This window comes from Anser brachyrhynchus (genome assembly GCF_964034855.1).
Source record: "Anser brachyrhynchus genome assembly, chromosome: 3".
NCBI classification, from domain to species: domain Eukaryota; kingdom Metazoa; phylum Chordata; class Aves; order Anseriformes; family Anatidae; genus Anser; species Anser brachyrhynchus.
In genome coordinates this window covers 119,172,789-119,193,841 of record NC_137696.1, presented here as the reverse complement: position 1 = coordinate 119,193,841, position 21,053 = coordinate 119,172,789, and the positions used below count along the sequence as shown (strand labels likewise).

Genomic DNA, 21,053 nt, shown 5'->3' with positions numbered 1-21,053 from the left:
TTTCACCTTCGGGACTGACACATGCAAGATTTTGTGCCTGCCTCAAGTCTGACCTTTATTTTAAAGTTGAAACCAAGATGATTCAGGCCTTTCCTAGAGAGCAGAGAACATGTGCTGTTGTTTTCCACTCACAAATTTAATAAAATGCAAGCATCTCATTCCAAAATACAGGGCTTACAATGGGAAGGCCAAAAGTGATCAGTGTGGGAGGTGCCTGGGAGCATTAGCCATAGCTTGACCACCATGTTAGAATGCATAAAAGCAGCATATTCTTTCCTCTAGGCTCATAGTGTTGACTGTTCACTCAGCATATGGAATTTAATTTAATACAAAAGCCAATGAGTTGCAAAAGAATTCAAGTAAGACCTCTATGCAGACACCTCTTTTGATGTCACAAGGCAAGGAACAATTGGAGCAACTCTTGAGTGCTTTATATACGGCAAGAAATCCTCTCCAAATCACTGGGGACCCGGAAGGATTTGCTCATACCACACAGCCATGACTGCATTTACACCTAGGCAGTGCTATGAATATGTAGCAAAAGGAGGGAAGGAACACCCTGAAAGTTTTCTTTCCCACAGGGAAGCTTTCTCTCCTCAAAGGCAGCAGAGCAGACTCAGGTTTTTGGTCAGCAAACCTCTTCACACTGCATGGCTGGGATTTTCAAAAGACTTCAACATTACGTAGTAGGTGCCACTAAAACCAGTGAGAATACCACCCTGGATTTCAGCAGAGACTGAGGCCAACAAGAAGCCTCTTTGCAAATTTCGTCTCCAATGCCTAAGCAGCATTTGTTCCTCTTTAATCAGAGAGAAAGAGAGAAAGAGAGAAAGTGAGAGAAAGTGAGAGAAAGAGAAAGAAAGAGAGGGAAGGAAGGAAGGAAGGAAGGAAGGAAGGAAGGAAGGAAGGAGGGAAGGAAGGAAGGAAGGAAGGAAGGAAGGAAGGAAGGAAGGAAGGAAGGAAGGAAGGAAGGAAGGAAGGAAGGAAGGAAGGAAGGAAGGAAGGAAGGAAGGAAGGAAGGAAGGAAGGAAGGAAGGAAGGAAGGAAGGAAGGAAGGAAGGAAGGAAGGAAGGAAGGAAGGAAGGAAGGAAGGAAAAGAAATCAAAAACCAAGTTACACCAGCCTTACTGTCAACTTGAAAACTGGTGTATACAATTTTCACCTATCCTGGCATACACAGAAAACTTCTTCCCCATTGCTTTCGTCAGTCTGTGCTGCATAGCACCATCTTCTTAAACACCACGCAACACAGCGACCCTGAAGAACATGTGTGAAAAGGTGAGACTCACACTAGCTTGCAAACCAAGACTTTTAGCTTTCTGGTCCTACTCGCAGAATCACACTTCCAGGCAAGATCAGAGCTTTAGCAGACACCAGATATCATTTCTGAAGTATTTGCAGCTGATCAGCCAGGTTGACACCAGGAAGGCTGTGGGTTTTCTTGGTAGTGAATGCCCTGAGCTCACATGGGTGTGAAGAATGGCTGGAAAAATTTAGGCAATTTATTCTTTTCTCACTGTCAGTTGTAAAAATGGGAAAACACAACCACAAAAACAAACCAATAAAAAGAGGCCCATGAGCAAACTGATCTTGCATAGAAGAAGTTATAGACACACAAAATTGTCCCTAACTAGTATATACAATCATCTGTTTGTGTCAATGTCATCTGGTAGGCCCCCAAGTAACATAAAATAAAGTCACGTTGGATGTTATGTTATAAAAATCACTCCAACAGGAGAAGGTGGAGGAGGAATTCCTGTCTGGCATGAGAGAGGAGGGAAGACACATTAATTGCGTTGTGCCATTTTATAATTACATTTCAGTGGTAAATCAAGCCCGAGGGCTGACAGCCAGTGCTCAGGAGGGAAGCTGTGGCTGTTTAAGCCCATTCCATCCTATGGCTCGTGACTGAGCTAAGAATCTGCAAGATTTAGAGGAGATAAGAGAAAAAGAAATGTGAATTCAAGTAAAACAAACACTAATCTAACCCCTGTGATTTATGCCCTGGATTAATCTCACTGCAGTGACCCAGGTCTTAAAGAAAGGGCAGCCTCAAGCTCAAAACCACGTCTTCCTAGTGGGCATTGCAGATGAAACACATTTCTCGTGCTCATACTGTTGTGCTCGTTAGCTAAGTAATTTCTTGTGCTTATTAGATAACAACCTTTTAAATCTGGGACTGGATAGGAACTCTGCAACAAGGCTGTCCTCAGCCATTCCCAAGGGTGCATTCATTTTTATTCTGTCTCTTCAAATCACTCAAGAAGTGCTTCCCCTACGCACTTAAAATAAACCACAACTGAGCTTAACACCCAAGGCAATTAAGCTTATCTCAGTTCTTAGTGCCTTGTAGTAGTTCATAGATTTAACACGCAGAGGGTGAAACTTTGGACCCATAGCAGCCAATAGTGAAACTCAATGGGAGCTGGGATTTTGCCAGAGGGCTGCTCTCTGTACAGCCTCCATCATCAAAGAACATAAGGATGACTTCAGGGCATGTCAGTCAGGCATGAAATTACACAGAGAAACCTTACTAAATGATTGCCCAAATTGTATGTTGCTGAGCAGAGTAATTCAGGGAGCAAGCTGCATGAGTGGATCAGAGCTGTGTGCAGTCAAATGAAGATAGGCAGAGATTTGTATGAAGAATTCTACACAAGAAGATACCAGTACATATATATATATATATATATATATATATATATCATTAAGCATTTTTAGGTCACATTCAGTCCAGGTATTACTATTACAGTGGAGTTATACCAACACTTATATTGGTGCACCTCTGTGAGTTTTGCAATAAGAAGAAATAAATGCAACAAACAAGGTAGCATTAGTTCTCCCTACAAAGCCACACAGCACGATGCATTTGTGATTGCTTTATATCTCATTTCATTTGAATTTTGATACGGTTCTATATAACCCCGTGTATTGATATTACCTTAAAACATACTACAAACTTAGCACTTTTAAGTTGCAAACTTATTTACAGGTCCTTCTTCTAATTATCTGCAGATTGCACATTCATCTCTATTCATGTGTGTGAATTATTAAAGTCCATAGAGCAAGAAGATTTTTGAAGGATCAGGAACAAGGAAGGAACGAGTACACGAGGAAGTGAAATCCATGTTGATGATATACAGGTTACATGCCTGTGGCTTTATCAAGCAATTTCCCAGCCTGCTCCACCGGAAAGTAATTCAGTTTTGCCCAAATTACCACATTCAATCTGTGAATCAAATGAAGAAGAGAACAAAGGCCCTGAATCTTGACCACTGACCTATGGGTGGTTTTAGTGCTCTGCTAGCTATTTCTTATCACTCTTACATGGGAGCTTACATGCGAGTCAGCAGAAAGGAACTATACCCACACGTTTGGTGACTTACTCTAACACACCAGACTGTGAAATACAGCTGAAAATTGGACACAAATTCCTTTCCACCAGCTCAGCTGTGGCAATAGTAAACACCAACAAGGGCAGTAGGACAGGAAGCAGCGGGGTTGAGACGGTAAAAGGCAACCTCAAGATTCACCAGATTTCCTCTGGTAGAGCCTTGAAAGAGCCCAGAGACAGCAATTCACAAGGAGTAGGACTATGCTCAGCAGATGAAGGACCTGATAAAAACTGCATTACAAATATTGCCTAATTAACCATTACCTACATTTCCTAACAGTGGGAAACTTAATCTATATGTGGGGTCAACTTCAAAGGGAGAGGAGGTCTAAGCTGAAGAAATACAAAAGGATGCATAACCAAAAGTCATAGGATTAAAGAAAGTGAAAGCTTAAAACAGAGTGGAGAAAAATCATTGAGAGCAAATCATTACACTGTCAAGCAGGGTCTTAGTAGCAATGATGGAAGCTCCGTGACTTGGAAAGTTTAAATTTAGAGTAAACAAAGCATTAGGAGGCTTACACCCCAGGCAGCAGTCCTGCCTCATCAGGGAGACAGGCTGCATCGGCCACCTCTGCCTCCAGTGTCCCTCCTTCTGCGGCACATAATCACGCTGCTCTGACGAGCTATTTCAGTCAAGCCAAAGATTTCAAAGATACAGCAATTTAGAGATTATCTATGACCTCTGCATCAAGCTTGTCTTCTATTTGCAAATAATTAGCTGGGGGGGATGCTTGCCAGACAGTCGTATTTCAGCCAGTGTAAGCTTCATGAATGAAGCTTCACTCATTCTGTGATTTTTAAGAGCAACTTTGGCACTGCATTAACTTCTTCTGGACCCTTAACTCACTGCTCATGAGCCTCTGTGAAACAATCAGCATAGTCTGATGAAGAGTTGCCCAAACTGCTCTTTAATTCTGGTATTTCTGAAACTGAAAATTTCCTTTTTCAGATTGTCTGTAAGTCCTGGAGATCTTCTAATGTGCAATGTAAGTAGTAACCCTGGGTTTTCCTCCCAGCGGTACTGATGACCGTGTGGTCTGGTGCAAATTATTCTTCTATTCTGTTACATTTCCCCCTCTTTCCCTTTGACCAGCATCATCTTATAGATTCAGAGACATGGGGAAGGGCCCTTTCTCTGAGTCTGTGTAGTGCCATTACAGCAGGACCCTAATTCCTGTTAAGGACTCTTAGGGCTGTTACATCCATGGGACTGTACCATGTCCTGGGACAGGGCATGACCAGTAACCACCATCCTTGACCTTCCAAAAAAGCCAGAGCAGTTGAATCATTTTCCTCTGCTTTGTATTTCACTTTGCCACACTGTTAAGCCAGAATGTTGGGGGAAAACAAAACCCTCTTCAGTAACACACACGCCTTCCAGCTCCATCACTTCGTGACCAATAACTGGCCCATGCTTTGGAAGTCATGCAGCTACTGGGAAGTTTATCTCATCTGTTCATCACCAAAGAGGTCAGCTCCCCTTTGATTTCTATAACAGAAACCTCCCTATCCTTTAAAAAAGAAGGGGGGAAGAAGGGCTCGGGGAGTCTCGTGGTTAGCACGCAAGGAATCTGCCCCCTTTCGTAGGGCTGCCTCACAGGCTGCTAGAGTGACAGTGGGAGATGGTGGCAGCAAAGGTGTCGTGCGTCTCGCTCAAAACACAAAAGGAAATACCACATCAGCAGCACTAGTGATTCTTGTCACCAGCAGCTGGTTGTCCTGGAGAGTGTTGAAAGAGACCCAGGCCACAGGCTGTGCCTAAGCTCCCTCCCCAACCCGCTTAATTTTTCTAACAAGATGCAGGGCTCTGCTCCAGAGCACCTTCTAAGCACAGCCCTCTCGGAGACACAAGTTGCACGGTAAAACGTTGCCCTCTGAAAGGGCAGTTTCCTGCTGATTCCAGGACATGTATCTGTGAAGGCAGAAGCTAACTTTCAATGTCTCTGATAAATATCTGGGAGCTGAAACACAACAGAAAAGTACATCTCCAGGGCTTTTTACTTTCCTTCTCAATAAGCTTTGCTCCAGGGCTTTCTATTTTCCTTCTACATAAGCTTAGGTTGTACTTCTATGATAATTTACCAAAACGAAAATTTTGCAGATAATCTGCTGCAAAGTGTAATCTAGTTTTCTGGTAATAAGCAATAATTTTAAGCCAATCATTAAACATTCTCCCTGAGTTGTGTATTGCTGAAATCCAGGATATATGGATCCAGGAATGAGAAGCTGTGGAAAGCTTTATAAACAAGGCACTCCCAACCTCCTCCTCTTCAGGTGAGCAGCTTCAAATATACCTTCAAACATACCTGTGCCCTGTGTATGTTTGCTGGCACAAGTTGTGTTAGGTATCTCACCAAACAGATTCACTTATCGGTAGGCACTTATCAGCAGACAATGCAGAATGCAGAGCAGTAACACTCCTGTTTCTTCTCTGTGCCAACATTTTTGTGTTTGTCTGAATAAACATAACTGCCACTGTATCTGTTTATTAGCTTCCAGATTTACACAAAAGGCAAGATCTCATAGGAGCCCCATAGAATTAATCTATGGGCCAGATGCCCCCATGGAAGCAAAGTGCAAATATGTGTGGTAGTGTGATAGATGAGAGAACCACAGATATCCAAATCTCCTTGGAATAAAAGCTCTCTCCAGATGTTCCCCAGCTGTGCAGCAATGTAACGTAGCTCCTTCTCTATACTCTCACACACCAAAAAATCAGACATTGCATGGCTTAAAAGTGGGCTTGACCAGCTCTGCCTGTGTAATGTGGGATTACGGAGCAGGAGAAAACTCCACTGTGAAAGCCCAATGCGCTGATCTGCCAAAAATCTTCAAGCTCTCTGATTAGGATGCATGCTCCGATCAATTGCACCTGCACAATTGCTCAAAAGGGATCAAGGTATGTGCGAGTCATAAATCATTGCAACGACACCAACACAAACAGGACTATGCCAATGCAGCTCTTTTTTCAAATCCACCAAGGCAGAGCTTCAGATGCTCCTCTTCTGTGACCCCATCCTGCCCTCCTGGCTGGGATTAGGGCACTGCTCTCTTTCACCTCCCAGCCAGGAACATCTTCAGCAGGACTCTACGGGCAAAGTACATGAGACAATACCAGCCCAGACTGTAGATAACAGCATTAGAGAACAAAATTAGCTCCTAATATTAAAGGTTGTATAGGAGTTTTCTACACTCCCATCTTTAAATTATCTCAAAGATGCTTCATTAATACAGCAGAAAAATCTCTTTTCTTCCTGCAATATATCTCATGTGCCTTGTGCTAATTCTGGGTTCCCCTGTTTAACAGAGTGGAATAGGGTTAGGAGGATGTTTATAAAGCAAATAATGTCTGGCTTTCAACACAACCTTATTTTGTTGTTCTGATCTCTCCATATGTGTGACTTAATCTAAAAGCTAACTGGAGACCAACCACATTAAAACTGAAATCCCAGTCTGAATGTCCAAATTCTTTGTGCGTTTGGAAATCTCCCACTGAATCCAGCATTATGGTGTTAGAATAACAGAAATGTGCACAGTTTGGGGTCGCTGCCTTCATGTCTTGGACACACTCTCCCAAGTGGTCTGCATTTCATTTCAAACAAAAACAAGTGCCTAAAGCAAGGGATCCTGGCAGCCAACCACCTAAGGTTGAATTAGCAGTGGTTGTCTCAGAGTAATCAACTCTTTCTTTTCCTTTTTTAACACAGAAACTATGTCTGAACTGGACATTTAGAGGGGAAAGAGCTTCTAAATAGGAATTAGCTGTTACTCACAGGTAGTGCTTGCAGGGAATAGTATTCGTAACTGTCCTTTCCAATCCCCCAGGCCAACCTCCAGAGAAGCAATAAATTTATACAGTCATGGGCTTGATTAGACATGGTAATTTTATATACTTAATTTGGAAGTGTTTAGTTTAGCTGGCTTTTTAAATTAGTGCCAATCAGAACACACATACAATGGTCCACTTTATAGCAGCCGTATAAGTGAGTTTAAAAATTACAAGAATACATACAATTTTCTTGTCTACAATTTTCTTGTCTATGTCCAATTTTCCTACATGCATGCATTTCCTACCAGCTAGCTGCAGGCAGCTTGCCATTCAGCTTGTCGAGTTTTTGGCTTAACCTTCAGAGAGGCATCACCCCCTCCAGGACGAGGAAAGAAGACGAGATCCAGCTCTGGCATTTGGACTCATCCTACCCTGGCCAGACACCACATACTGAGGTATCAAAGCCAGATCTGGGAGCACCGAAGAGGCACTGTGAATATTCTCCAAAGAGACTCAGGAGGTTGCCAATGGTCCCCTAACAAACTTGTGGCAGAACAATGTTCTTCTAGCAGGTATGCATCCCCCCAAAATGGACATATAAGCATGTCCTGGTCTTAGTCATGTAACAAATTTATTATACAAGAGATCTGCTGCAAGAATGCCTACAGCAAACACAATTCTCACTCTGATAAACAGGGGGAGCTGTAATTACAAGCACCTTAAGTGTTCTATGGAAAGCTAATGGGTAACAGCTCTGAGAAAATAAGAAGCTATGTAGGTAAGGATCTCTTTCAAATCCCTCCTGCATATAAAACTATGGCATGAGAAGCCAAAGATTACATCTTCCTTGTTCTCAAGTTCTTCCAGATGCTTTAAGTGGGTCACTCACCCACAAAGGATGAGTCTATACACACAGTCAATCATGCTATCAAATTGAATGTTTCAAGCAAATTTATCAGTAAATAAATAAAAGAAAGAAGGGAAGGTTGGCCTCTGCCAAAGTCTTCAGTCCATGTTCTCCCACCTTAAACAACATGACTGCCTCATCTGTTGTATTAAAAGCTTTCGTTATCATAACTGGGAAAACTTCCCACTGATAAGGACGACATCTTCCCATACTACAACTCAGACATTTGATGTGCAGTGGAACTATTAAGAGGGCAGCTGCAAATCAGTCATCTCAAGGGTTACATTACAGGCAAACTCAAACTTTGTGCAATTTCTTGAGAGTTTACCACCGACATTTAGAAGCCAAAGCACTCATGTATACTTTAAAAAATGCTGTAAACTCTTCTAAAATAGTCCTGGATGCAAGAAAGAAAAGTGATGTGGGAAACACTGGCCTTTAGCCAAATTATAAAAGAAATGATTCACTAGCCCTGTAGGTTCACTAATCTAGTTCTGCCATAAATTTTTATTATGAGTTCTAACTGATTCGTAGCCATAAACACACAGGGTGCTTAAGAAAATTTGAGGTCTTTGCCCAAAGATTTTCATAGTCCCAAGTCCTGCACTTGGAAAGAGTTGGGCTTTCTTTTACATCTGGGAGCAGACCCCACTCATCTCAACATAAACCAGTTCATGTTTCTAATTTTAGTTGCTCTTATTGACAGTTGACTAACACTGGCACCTTCCAAATAATCCTTTGAATTTCTGGTCACATATGCTCTTGGGAGGATACATATTGCCAACAACCCCTACACAAATGGACAGAGGTGATTAAATACAGATGTTTGGGAGATTACAAGCTTAAGTGATGTGTGATCACTTATGGTGGCCTAAGAGCCAAATGAGTCAGGAGAAGAAGTAAAGTCAAGGATTCTCCCTGGGTTTCAAGTTACTGAAGTAGAAGCGTTTTGAAACAGAATCATTTCTGAACTGAAAGAAAAAAAAAATCTGAATATGTTAAAAAAGCTACCCATTGGGCAGGAGAACTATAAAAAATAAATCTTTAAACACAGCCCAAACATAATTTGGTCTTGCAGTGTACTTGTTTTTCAACCTCATTTCTGAACTGTTATTGACTAGGACTGTAGGAAAATTAAGAAATGCATTAGCAACAAAATCTAATTCAGTTCTGTCTAAACTACAAAGATGAATCACCCACCAAGCTCGGTGAGATGTCATTGTTCCCGTGCTGGGTAGCACTGCTCAATGCAGGGCTATGCAGGACCAACAGAGACTGCTGCTGCCTGGCCTAGGAGAAAAAATCAAAAATAAAAATGAACAGAGCCAGTTTAACATGCAATACCTGAAGGGAAGTGCCAACTGAACAGTCAACGTCTTCCTTAATTAAAGTTGCATAAGAGTGGGGATAGCGGGAGGGACACATCTGATGACTTGGTACAATTCGGCCATAAAAAGAAGACTGGATGCTGATGGTGGTTCTGTGAGGACACCTCAGGGAGATATATTCTCCATCACAGGCATGGTCAGTGTAATTCTTTAGTGCTTGTGATATGTAACCTGCAAAAGAACATGACAAAAAACATCATTAGTGACAGATAGCTTTTATTTAGGTGATTTACAATAATACAATCGAACAAACACACAACTAAGCCCATGAGGGATGTAGGATTTATTACTCAGCTTACACATGGGAAAAGAAGATAGACAGTGACACAGAGAGAGAGAAGCTGGATGATTTGGCCTTCAGCCATGTTATATATCCTTAGAGGAAGCAATATTCAGATGCTCCAAACTCTTAGTCTGCTCATACCACTTATTTATATTGATACAGATATCAAGTTTACAGGAAATGCAGCTAAGCCAGACTCATCATTTAGACCACATCTAGATACTGCATGTGATTTCTGGTCCCCCAGTACAAGACAGACATCAGTATACTGGAGGGAGTTCAGCCATGGGTCACTGGGATGGTCGGGAGCTGGAGCACTAGCCCTGTAAGAAGAAGCTGGTTCAGCCTCTGAAGAAGGAAAACTAATAGCAGCCTGCCAGTATCTACAGGGAGGTTAGCAAGGAGACGGAGCCAAGCCCTCCACAGGGGCGTATGGTGGAAGAACATCAAGAACAAATCAAAACAAGAATGTTTCAGTCTGGGTATATGGAGCAACTTTTTCACTGTGAGAACAGTCCATCAGTGTAGCAGGTTACCAGAGAGGTTACACAGTCTCCATCCTTAGAGGTTTTCAAGGCCTTACTTGATAAAGCTCTGGGCAACCTGGTCTGACCTCTTAGTTGAACCTGCTTTGAATAGGTAGTTAGACAACCAAAGTCCCTTTCAACCTCGATTTTCCTGTAATCCTATAATAACAGGCAAGAAAGTCCCAGACATAGAGCTGCTAAGGGGAAAGTTTGGTGTGAACACTTACAGCTGGTTGTATGAGGGCCTGTGCCATCACAGCACACCAGTCATACCTCTGATCTCCCTTCATAATATACCATTCTGATTTTCTGGTTACATCTTCTACTCTAGGCCTTTGACACAAAAGCTTTGCCTTCTCCCCAGTTCTGCAAAATTATGATAAAGTTAGAAGAAAAACCTCATGCAGAACCAAATCTCTTCTGTTTGTTACAGGATGGCATTATCAACAATAACAAAGCTGTTAATGAGAATAAAGCATGGTGACAAAGCCTCATTAAAGTTATGCTGAGCTAAAAGCTGATTGCAGTCAGCTTTCCGTGGCAACTGCCAAACATCTCCTGACTTTGCCACACTCAAGCCTGAGGGGAAATCTCTGTGGTGTTGATATAAAGACATCCGTGCAGGGAACTCTGCAGTACATCCAAGTGCAGCACCAGCCATAGTCCCCTCAACGCTGCAGGCGTTTTCCTCTGTACAGTGAGTTTGGAATTCCCTTCCCACCACTAGCCACCAACACAAGTCTACCAGCAGCAATCACACAATGCCCTGTCTCTGTCTTCCTGTACCTCTTTCTTTAGAGGTAGAGAGTAATGATAAGACCATCTAGAGAAACGAGTAATACTTGGACAGAGTCCTAAAATGGAACCTGACATATATTTTAGGCTTGTTTTCTAAGAAAATGGCAGAAATGTGGTTATCATCTTGGTTGCTCATAATCATACAATAATTTAGGCTGGTACCTCTGCAAGTCATTTTGTCCTACCTTCTGCTCAATGCAGGACCAATTTATACCAGGTTTCCCAGGGCCTAGTCCAGTGAAGTTCTGGATATTTCCAAGGATGGGGCTTCCACAGCCTCTCTGGGTAACTTGTGCCAACGCTTAACAACAGGCAAGATTAACCCATCATAATGATTACTTATTGCCTCTGGTTCTGTCATTGTGCATTTCAGACAAAAGTTTGGTTTCATTTCCTCTACAAGTCCTTTAGATCTTGGCAAACAGTAATTAGATTCCACTCTATTCTTTAGTTCTCCAAGATGAACAGACCAGTCCCCTCAGTCTCTTATTACCTATCACATGCTCCAGTACCCTAGCCTTCTTGGCCGCGAAAGGGACTCTCTCCTGATTGTCAACATCTTTGTTATACCGAGAGGCCAGCTTGGTATGCAATTACCTTCCCTTACTGCAAGGTGCACTGCTTACTTATGTTCGCCAGCATGTTCTCCAGGACTGTCATGATTATGCAGACAGGGAAGCACAATTCATGTGGTTTGAGAGCATTCATGCTGCTTCCTGAGAATCATTTCAATGTCAACTTGAGCTATCCTTGTATATGCATCCGAAAGCTATCTTTACTTCACTAAATTAAACACTCCCAGGGCCTTTTCTCTGGCCCCAAGGCCATATCCAGCAAATTCCTCTTATGTTCCAAAATAGTATAACCTCATCCAGATCTCTTACCAGGAACAGTTTTTTATTCATACTAACACTGCCTAGGAGTCGTGTGAGAGAATACTGGTCCAAGGGAATTTTAAGGTGCCTGGAGCAACTATAATAATTGTTCTTAGAGATAATCAACACACAGTAATTTAACTTAGACATTTAAGTTTCGCTTATGAAGGCTAGATTCTCTGATTTCTCTAAATTTTAGCCTGTAGTTCTCATTTAGCAATTTTGCTGCTGCAGTGCCTTAAGGTGTGTACCAAATAGCTATTTATACAAATCACATATTAATTTAAAAGTCCCTGGGACAGCATTTGCTTATAAGAAGACTGACACAGTCCTAATAATTAGAGTAAGTGACAGGGCAGCATCAGATCAGGGAAAATCACTATTTAATTTAGTGCCATTTTATCACTTGATCAAAGAAGTGCTCTGGGGATAAAATGAACTACTGGAGTGCATTTCCTTTCCCAGTCGGTAGAATACATGCTCTGTGTGATGCTAGTCCTGGAGTCAGATCAGCTCTTCTCCCTCAAAAGTGAGGCAACAAGATGGGCATCAGGAAAAGCAAACAAACAACAACAGAATATAACACAAAAACGATAGCCCTCGCTTTTCGTGTTACTCCAGTGCATTAGGACTTTTCCCCAAAGCTGATCTCCCTGTTAGGGAAGCAGAGAAATACAGCCAAAGTGCAGGCAAGACAGCACTGGCTCCTCTGAATATTCAGCTATTCTGTGAGAAGTGCTATCCTTTCATAGTACCGATCCAGGATCAGGGAAGGTTTCAACCCCTGCAATTAGTGCAGATCAGTTGTTGAAACAACTCCTTCCTCTTCTTTTCCATCAGCAATCTCGAAATAACTTGAACTCATTCAAGCTCAAGATATTGAATGGCTTGAATGCTTTGATGGTGACTGAGTAATGATAAACAAAGGACAATGCCTGAAACATCTGGCACTGACCACTATGAGAAGATACTGGATTAGAAATGGACATGATCAGGGATGACACCATGTCCTTCAAAGAGCAAAAGGAACAGGCTGTAGAGTTAACGCTCTGTTTTTACTCTTTAAATGTGCCCAATTTGCACTATATTCATTGGCAGTTCTTTTGAAAATGTTGGGATTTCTTTACCCGTTGATTCATATTTCAGTAAACCAAAATCTAAGTTGTTTTCAGAATTGCTGCTGGGTTTTAGGTGACAAGTCTCCAGTGACCAGCATGTGGTACCGGGGAGGGAACTACAGGAAGGCTCTTTACTGAGTGAAGTGTATAAACATGTAGCCACGGGCAGGTGTTTGAGGACTTCAGTGGCACTTGTATACCAAAGCGAGAAGCACTTCATAAATACAAAAGGAATAGCTTACAGAGCTCTGACTCTTTCCTGGCAAGCATGCAAAAAATCTTTTTTGGTGGCTGCAAGAGCGTATTTTTGTTTAGTAAAATGATACAGCAGATCACCAATCAGCTATTCACAGACCACAGAATGACAGTCAAGAAACTGAGATGAAAAAGGTATTATTGAATGATGTTATAATTCCCCATCAACCCTGCATTACTATCTGGAATAGAAGCTACAGCCTTCCAAGTGTCCACTCCAGACACAGATACAGCAGGCTTTTATTGAAGATGGCTTCTTTCTTCATCCTCAAATTCTGGGATGTGAAATAAGCATTGCTGTATCCAGGACATGAAGGAAAGCAATTATTTGAGGAAGACATTTCAGCTGTAAGGCCACAGTAAAATCTACTTTGTTTTTTTCATGGTTCATCTTGGAGTGAAAGTGACATTAATTCTCATGATTTTATCAGGAAATTTTCTGGTGATTCGCTCATTAGCCTGTCTAGGGAGGACAATGTTAGAGCAGGCGGCAATTTGAACTTTTCTTTAAAATATATATTTCATCTTGAAAGCATACTAAAAATATAGAAGAAAACTAAAGCATTAGGCCAAACAAAACTTTCCAAAATGCTGTACATTTTTAAAATCTGGGATAACAAAAAACAGATGTCAAAATCCTTTGGGTTTAGTACTTCTCTTTTTTTTAAGGACTGTGACAAGGACATGGAATCTTTGCTGGTAGGCTTTCATATTCCCAAAGTAAACCAGTCTGGAGGAGTCATGTGCTAAACTTCTCGATTTAAAAGGCCAATGTCATTACTAAAGCAGAGATTTACACTCTGAGGACAGTGTGTTTTATATCACAAAAATGATAGACCATGTTTTCCTCTGACAAGAAGGAAATGCTTCTTTCAAACACTGCTTGCAATTTGGTTTTTCAAAGACCAAAGTTTGATTTCTATCAGTCATCAGCAATTACTCTCCATTACTCACCAAACACAGCCCTTAGTGCTGACTGTAACTCTTTCTCACCCAGTAACGTCAGTTCCCAAGAACCGTTTTCACCATTTTTTCCCATTCCTTCAGGGAATTGTTGCTCAGTTCTCATCCAGGAGCCACTTCTAACCCTTAATACATATGTGGACTACAGAAGAACAGTTTCATACAGAATATTATAGGTACTGCAAATCTAAACATCATCCTTCACTTACTCTTACAGAGCTACAGTCCTGCCTTTTTGAAACTAAAGCAACTGAGTGGTTCACAAAAGCATAGATACAAGAGCTTTCCTGCAAGCCAGATGTATGATAATAGTAGAGCATGCACTTATACATATATCTTAATTAACCATGGTTGTTTAAAAATGGTAAGACCTCTTCTGCTTCTACTAAATATAGTTTTGCTTGACAAGGTCCATAGCAACACATCATCTCACCAGACATCAAAAGACAAACTTCATCTTTCACCGGGGAATATCTCAGTCTGTGTGTGTTGGAGGAATGGACACAATCACAATAAAACTTACTCTTTGTACACTTTTGATATGATTATAATCTTTTAATAAATAACAAGGAAATGTAAAGGATTTTAATGACAAATGAACTATCACACATAATTCAAGCCAGAGAACGTTGTGCATCAAGCCATATTTAAGCTATAATAATGTCTTTTTAGAATACCCAATTTTGAGCATTTATAGTTACAAATATAGAATTGTGTACATATAATTAAGAAAAATAAATGACATGAACAAAGATCCTTATCCTTAGAAGTGATTTCCCATTATCTGAAACAAATCAAGTCAATAAAATTAACTGTGTTCATTAACAAAATATTGCCTTGCTCCTGGTGTACACTGATTCTTTTTTTGAGTTTTATCTCTTTTTTTTTTTAATCCATATTGCTTTTTAACTATCTAATGTTATTTTCTTCTAGTTTCCTCAGCTTCCCTGTGGATCTTTTTGTGACTCTGAATATGAAACAGAACTTTCTTCCAGGAGAAGCCTTAATCAGATAGCTTTCTGGAGCTCAGCCTGCCCCTACACCAGGCTTTTTCAGATAGATATTGTCCTGGTTCCAGTTAGGACAGAGTTAAGTAGCTCATAGTAGCTGGTAGGGTGCTATGTTTTGGATTAGGATGAGAAGAGCGCTGATAACATGCTGATGTTTTAATTGTTGCAGAGCAGTGTTTACACCAGGCCAAGGACTTTTCGGCTTCTTGCTCTGTCCTGCCAGCGAGCAGGCTGGGGGTGCAGCAGGAGCTGGGAGGGGACAGACCCAGGACAGCTGACCCAAACTGGCCAAAGGGGTATTCCATACCATCTGACGTCATGCTAAACAATATATAGGGGTGGCTGGCCGGGGTGGGGGGGCCGGCTGCTCGGGAATAGGCTGGGCATCGGTCAGCGGGTGGTGAGCAATTGCATTGTGCATCACTTGTTTTCTTACACATTATTATTGTTAATACTATTACCATTATCACTATTATTATTATTATTGTTATTATTATTTTCCTGTCTTAATAAACTGTCTTTATCTCAACTCACAGGCTTCACTTTCCCGTTTCTCTCCCCCCATCCCAGAGAGGGAGGGGGGAGGGTGAGCGAACGGCTGTGTGGTGTTTAGCTGCCAGCCGGGTTAAACCACAACAGATATGGACTGTAGAATTTCACCTTATTCTTTATATGCAGAACACCAATACTGCTAACATCTCTCTGAAACAGTGCGAAGCCAGTGGAATAGAATAACACACCACTAGGATAGGCAAACAGGGCTGAAACGTGACCCCTGTCGAGGTTTGAAGCCAGAACGAGTAACTCAATGAGTGCATTTCATACCAGGCATTACTGATAATCCTGTGGTTGCAGCAGTAACAGCAACGCTCTCAAATCACAGAGCAGCCTAGTATGGACAAGTAGGGTTTGTTTTGCTTTGTTAATAATACTGGAGATTAAAACTTGCTATTACAAACCTTCTACAGAGAGATTTGCTTTCGTTTCGGCTACTTCCCCCAACCCTTTCACCTTTCAGATACCGCACAGCACAAGAAAAGCTTGAACGTCTTGTAAGCATACTTGGGAAAATATTTTCATTTGAAGTCAACACTTCCTCGCGCACTATCTGATTTTCTGTATGGCAATTGCAGCTCCAAAGAGTATCCGGTGTTAACTTAGAAAAACTGCTTTAAAACAAGAGTGAATGTAGAACTGCGGCTAAGTGCCAGTATTTCAAGGCTAAACAAGGTAACATTTTGTAAATGCTGAACAGTATTTCACAGGTCTCCTTGGGTTTGTGTAAGGATGAGAAGGTAGTGAAAATTAGATTGGGGAGGGCTAGGGGTGACTGAAATTAAAACATGGTGGTTTTCAACTCCACAGGCTTGAATCTAAAACAGATACTAGAAAATATTACTCCTATTTATTCCCTTAAACTTTCTAACTGAAAACTCCTATAGAATTTAATAAAATACTACACAGCCCATTCACAGGATCTTGGAAGAACTCCAGAGAATTTAACAAGCAACTTTTGGGGCCTAGAACTTTAAAGAATTGCTCTAAAAATTCAATGCAAAAATCTTGTTTACTATGTGAACTTCATCTGAGATGATTTTCTTTGAATCTCCTGCAAGTCTATGGTTGGTTGAGAACTTACTTTTGTAAAAATATTTTTTAAATGATATGGTTACGAAGGTTTTTTATTATTATTATTTTCTAATCTTTTAAGTTTTGTAAAGACAAATAAATAGAGTTTAAAATATATTATTTTTTACTCTTATCTTTCTAGAATAATAGGGAAAATTAGGCTGTAAGGGCCTTCTGCGGGTCATCTAGTCCAAAGTGCTCCTCCGAATAGGGGCTATCTCAAACTGAGATTAAGCTGCTCAGGGCCTTTTTCTGCCGAGCTTTGAAAACTACCAAGAACAGGAACTCTCCAGCCTCTGAAGAAACCATGTCAGTGCCTCACCACCCTTGTGATGAGAAACCTTTTCATATAATTGCTCAGAATTTACCCTGTTCTAACTCATGTCTGTTGCTTTTCCATTGTACACCTCTAGAAGGAGTCTAGTTTTGTCTTATCTACAACCATTTTTAGGAAGCAGAAGGAAGGAACTCAGCCTTCTCTTCTCCAGTCTCCCTTCCTATGCCATGTGCTCCAGCCCCTTCCTACTGGCCCTCCACTTGACTCCCTCCAATTTATCACTTTCTTATAATCTTGCACCAGTATCGTGACCTATACTTTGAGGGGTTGTCCATCCAATTCCATTGCATTTCAGTATTTTTTTAAAAACTCTTATTTTACTAGCTGAATGGGTGCAGGCATGCAGCCACGATGTTGAAGGAAATTTGACAGTACATAGACTTTGAATGTAAAGAGCTGCACCAGGACTTTGACAACTTCCAACCCTCTCCAGCTGTTTATTCCTGCTCCTATATTTCAGATCAAAGCCTCGTCCATTATGCCAACACACAGATTTGCTGAGATATGGTATGAACTAAATCATGGAACTGAAATGGGTTTAGAAACTTATCTTCCTCATTTTTCTTCAGGCTGATTTTAACTCAAATGTAGCTCACCAATCTAGTTCACATCAGAAGCCCACAAAAACTTTTGCCAAACAATGAAGAGCACTGTTCCCTGAGATATCAGAGTAGCACTGCATGAGATATCAGAATAGCACTGTGTGAGATATATCTGCTGAACTGCATCCTACAAACACTATGTGTCACCACAGCTCTACAGTTTCTGAGAAATAGAGAACTCCAAGGAGTAATAAGAAATGGTTTGGCATGAGGCAGCTGATGAAGCTTTTGCCAGCCATTGTCCAACCTGCATTGTCCAACCTGTCCAACCTGAAGTTTGTGTTTGCATGAATGCTGAGTGTTTCTGCCCGTGTAGATCAGTGTGGCCAGAGACACACACATGTCTATCAGCAGTAGATGCTCAGCCTCACTACTGCCTGGACCTGGAATGGAGAGCTGTAGAAGCCTTGACTCTATCAGGCTACCAGATTTAGCAGCTCCTAAAACTTTTCACTTCAAATTCCATGTGTGCGTACATACATATGTATTCATGTGCATACACACATACACATATGTAAAAAAGAAAAAAAAAAACTTACAGAATATTTTACCTAATTTAAGTTACAGGAGAATCTTGAATTCCAGTATAATTGTGGAGTTCGTTTTTTGCAGTGCAAAATTTCTCAGAACACTTCATAAAAATTATGTTATAATACTATAAATATTAATACGTAATGTATTACTTTAATTGCAAAAACTGTAACTTAACATGCATTAGTATGTATTACGTGATGGTTATATAAAGTATATTGCACATAACACAATCATATTTATAAGATATATCTTATACTATAACCTAAAGATAGTTAATAGGTCACCTTGAGAAGCCTTGTGGGGTTTGCTCAGTACTCAGAGAATGAAAGCTGTAATTTGGGGAGAGATTTAGTGCATACTTCCTACAACCCGAAAAGGACATCTCCGTGTCCCATAGACAAAGTAGGCAGTACTTCATTCTAGAGATACAGCCTCAGTAAGATCACTGCTTTACAGGTGAAGTAAGTACATGGGTGATACTTCCTGAGCTTCAGTTGGCTCTTTCTTCTTGGCTTTCAACCAAGTCCCTTCCCAACACAACCACCACACAAATAAATCACAGCACGGCTCACTGTGCCTTTTGTGCTGCTTTCTAACTAGTGATAAAGAGCTCACACCACAGGGGTCATGTTGCTCTTCTAAATTAAGTTGCAACTGGTTTATTTTATGGAAAGGACAAATTTCGCTAGATGGTTTATGTACAAGGGATTTTTTAACAGCAAAGCTGCAGTGGTACAATTAGGCTGCCGTGATGATACCTGTATAGCTTCCCACAGTAAAAGTATTCTGAGGGGACACGCTTGCTTAACTACCAATGCATCTTTGCTGGTAAACCTCCTCACGTAGACAAGTTCCACTGCTGTTCATTTTGACTTCCAGTTCCACAATGAAGTTCTCTTGATCCCTTCCCTTCCTGTGACAATTCTTACAGAAAACAAATTTGACCTTGGAAATCCATATTTGAAGTCCAACATGCAAAAGAAAAGATGCCAGCTAAGAAAACAACCCCAAAGCTTGTTGTCTCCTGGCAGCATTGACTGCAGCTAAGTTTAAGTGTCCAAACAAGATCTGTCCCCACACTCAGCCTGCTCCCAGGGCATTCTGACGCTCAACTTTATGGCAAGAGACTGGCAGCCCTTTTGTGCCTCCTGGACCAGTCACTAAAACTGCTGAAATCAAATTTGTGCAGTATTTCAAGGGCCAGCTTATTCATGTGTTGCTAAAACGATTACCCAACGCAGTGCTTATGTAACAGGGGCTGGATCCGTGCACCTGCCTTGGGACAGGTTCTGAGTTCGCTGAATGTCTTACTACTTATTCAACAGGCCAAGAACACTTTATGGTGATCAACATCTTAGCTCACCTCCACCTAAGCCATGATTTGCAGGTTCATGGCTTGCATAACCAACCTGCAAACCATCACTGTCACTCCATCAGATTCCTTCTTAGGCTCTCCTTAGTCGTGTCACCTGTAGCCAAGGCTGGTGAGGACAGTGAGCAACAGCAGTCTTCTGGTGCACCCTTATGCATGATGAATGCACGTTTTGTTTTTTGTTCCAATATTTTGGAGGCCCTTGGTTCACCAGCTCACCACATACCAAAGAAAATTATTTCCTAAATATTCTGGCAATAGGAAATATTCAGCATCTGTCATGTAACCAACTGCTGCATGTCAGAGCACCAGCCCAGGAAAGTTGGTGACTGTTCAGTTTGACCAAAACACAGATTTTCACCATGGCAAATGCATGGGGAAGGGTATGTTTGTGTGCTGGAAACATGCAACAAAGGAAACACGAATCAGCTTTGCTACATGGTTACATGCACCTCTGCAGAGCTGCAGTAAGTGCCTCAAAGCAGCCTGGCCCTTGTCCACAGCTTTGCTGGGAGTGACAGCGAATTACCTGCTATCACCCAAACTAAAAGAAAGCTTTTACACAGCACACTACACTGGGACAGTGAAAATAGCTATTGGACCACAAGAGTGACAGACAAAAGTATGTGCACTGACCGATTCTTTAAGCAAATCAAGAATTAAACCATGACAATCTGACAAGGGCTAAGAAACACCAACGCTGAATAAACAGCCTTCTGCCCATTCGGGAGAACTTATTTCTGTCAAGACTATGAGTACAGAGAGACGGTAGCTTTGTTCAGACTAGGACAAATGGCAGGAGTGAAGGCAAAAGTGCATAACCCTGCAGGAGCTGCTGCTAAAGCGATCACAAGCAGACGTATGCTCCTTGCAGTCAGGACCAGAAGGCAGCTCTGGGGCCCTCAAAGCAGCCTGCACATCCCTGAAAAATGTAGATTTCAACCAGCAGGTCAAAATGTTGAACGATTCTTGTGATCCTAGAGAGCAAATTTGAAATCCTGTTACCTTGCATGAAATAATACAGCGTGACCTACATGTGCAAATACCATCTTGGCGGTGGAGAGTTCTCCTACAGAAAAACACTTCCCATCAGCTTTTAGTCTCTCTCACTGGTTTTAATGAGCAATTCAACACTCTGATGGTCATTTTTATGATTTTTTTTTTTTGACTGTGAAACTCCCTCATTTATGTTGTGTAATACGTGTAGGGGATAGGCAATTTTCATGCTCAACTAGATCAAATCAGTCTGGATTGCTTTGCCACCTAGCAATTTTTCCACTGAAGAAGCA

The 21,053-nt window shown here is 41.3% G+C and overlaps 1 protein-coding gene across 10 annotated transcripts in view; it reads right to left on the bottom strand.

The window, feature by feature from the left end:
• Window positions 1-21,053, bottom strand: part of EVA1A (eva-1 homolog A, regulator of programmed cell death) — a 204,712-nt gene that overhangs the window by 137,342 nt on the left and 46,317 nt on the right. For 8 of the 10 annotated variants that reach the window (XM_080584931.1, XM_080584926.1, XM_080584930.1 and 5 more), the window contains one exon: window positions 9,418-9,632. In XM_080584931.1, the coding sequence (XP_080441057.1) occupies window positions 9,418-9,498 (81 nt within the window). In that variant the 5' untranslated portion in view covers window positions 9,499-9,632. The other 2 variants (XM_080584934.1, XM_080584935.1) reach the window with 2 other exon arrangements.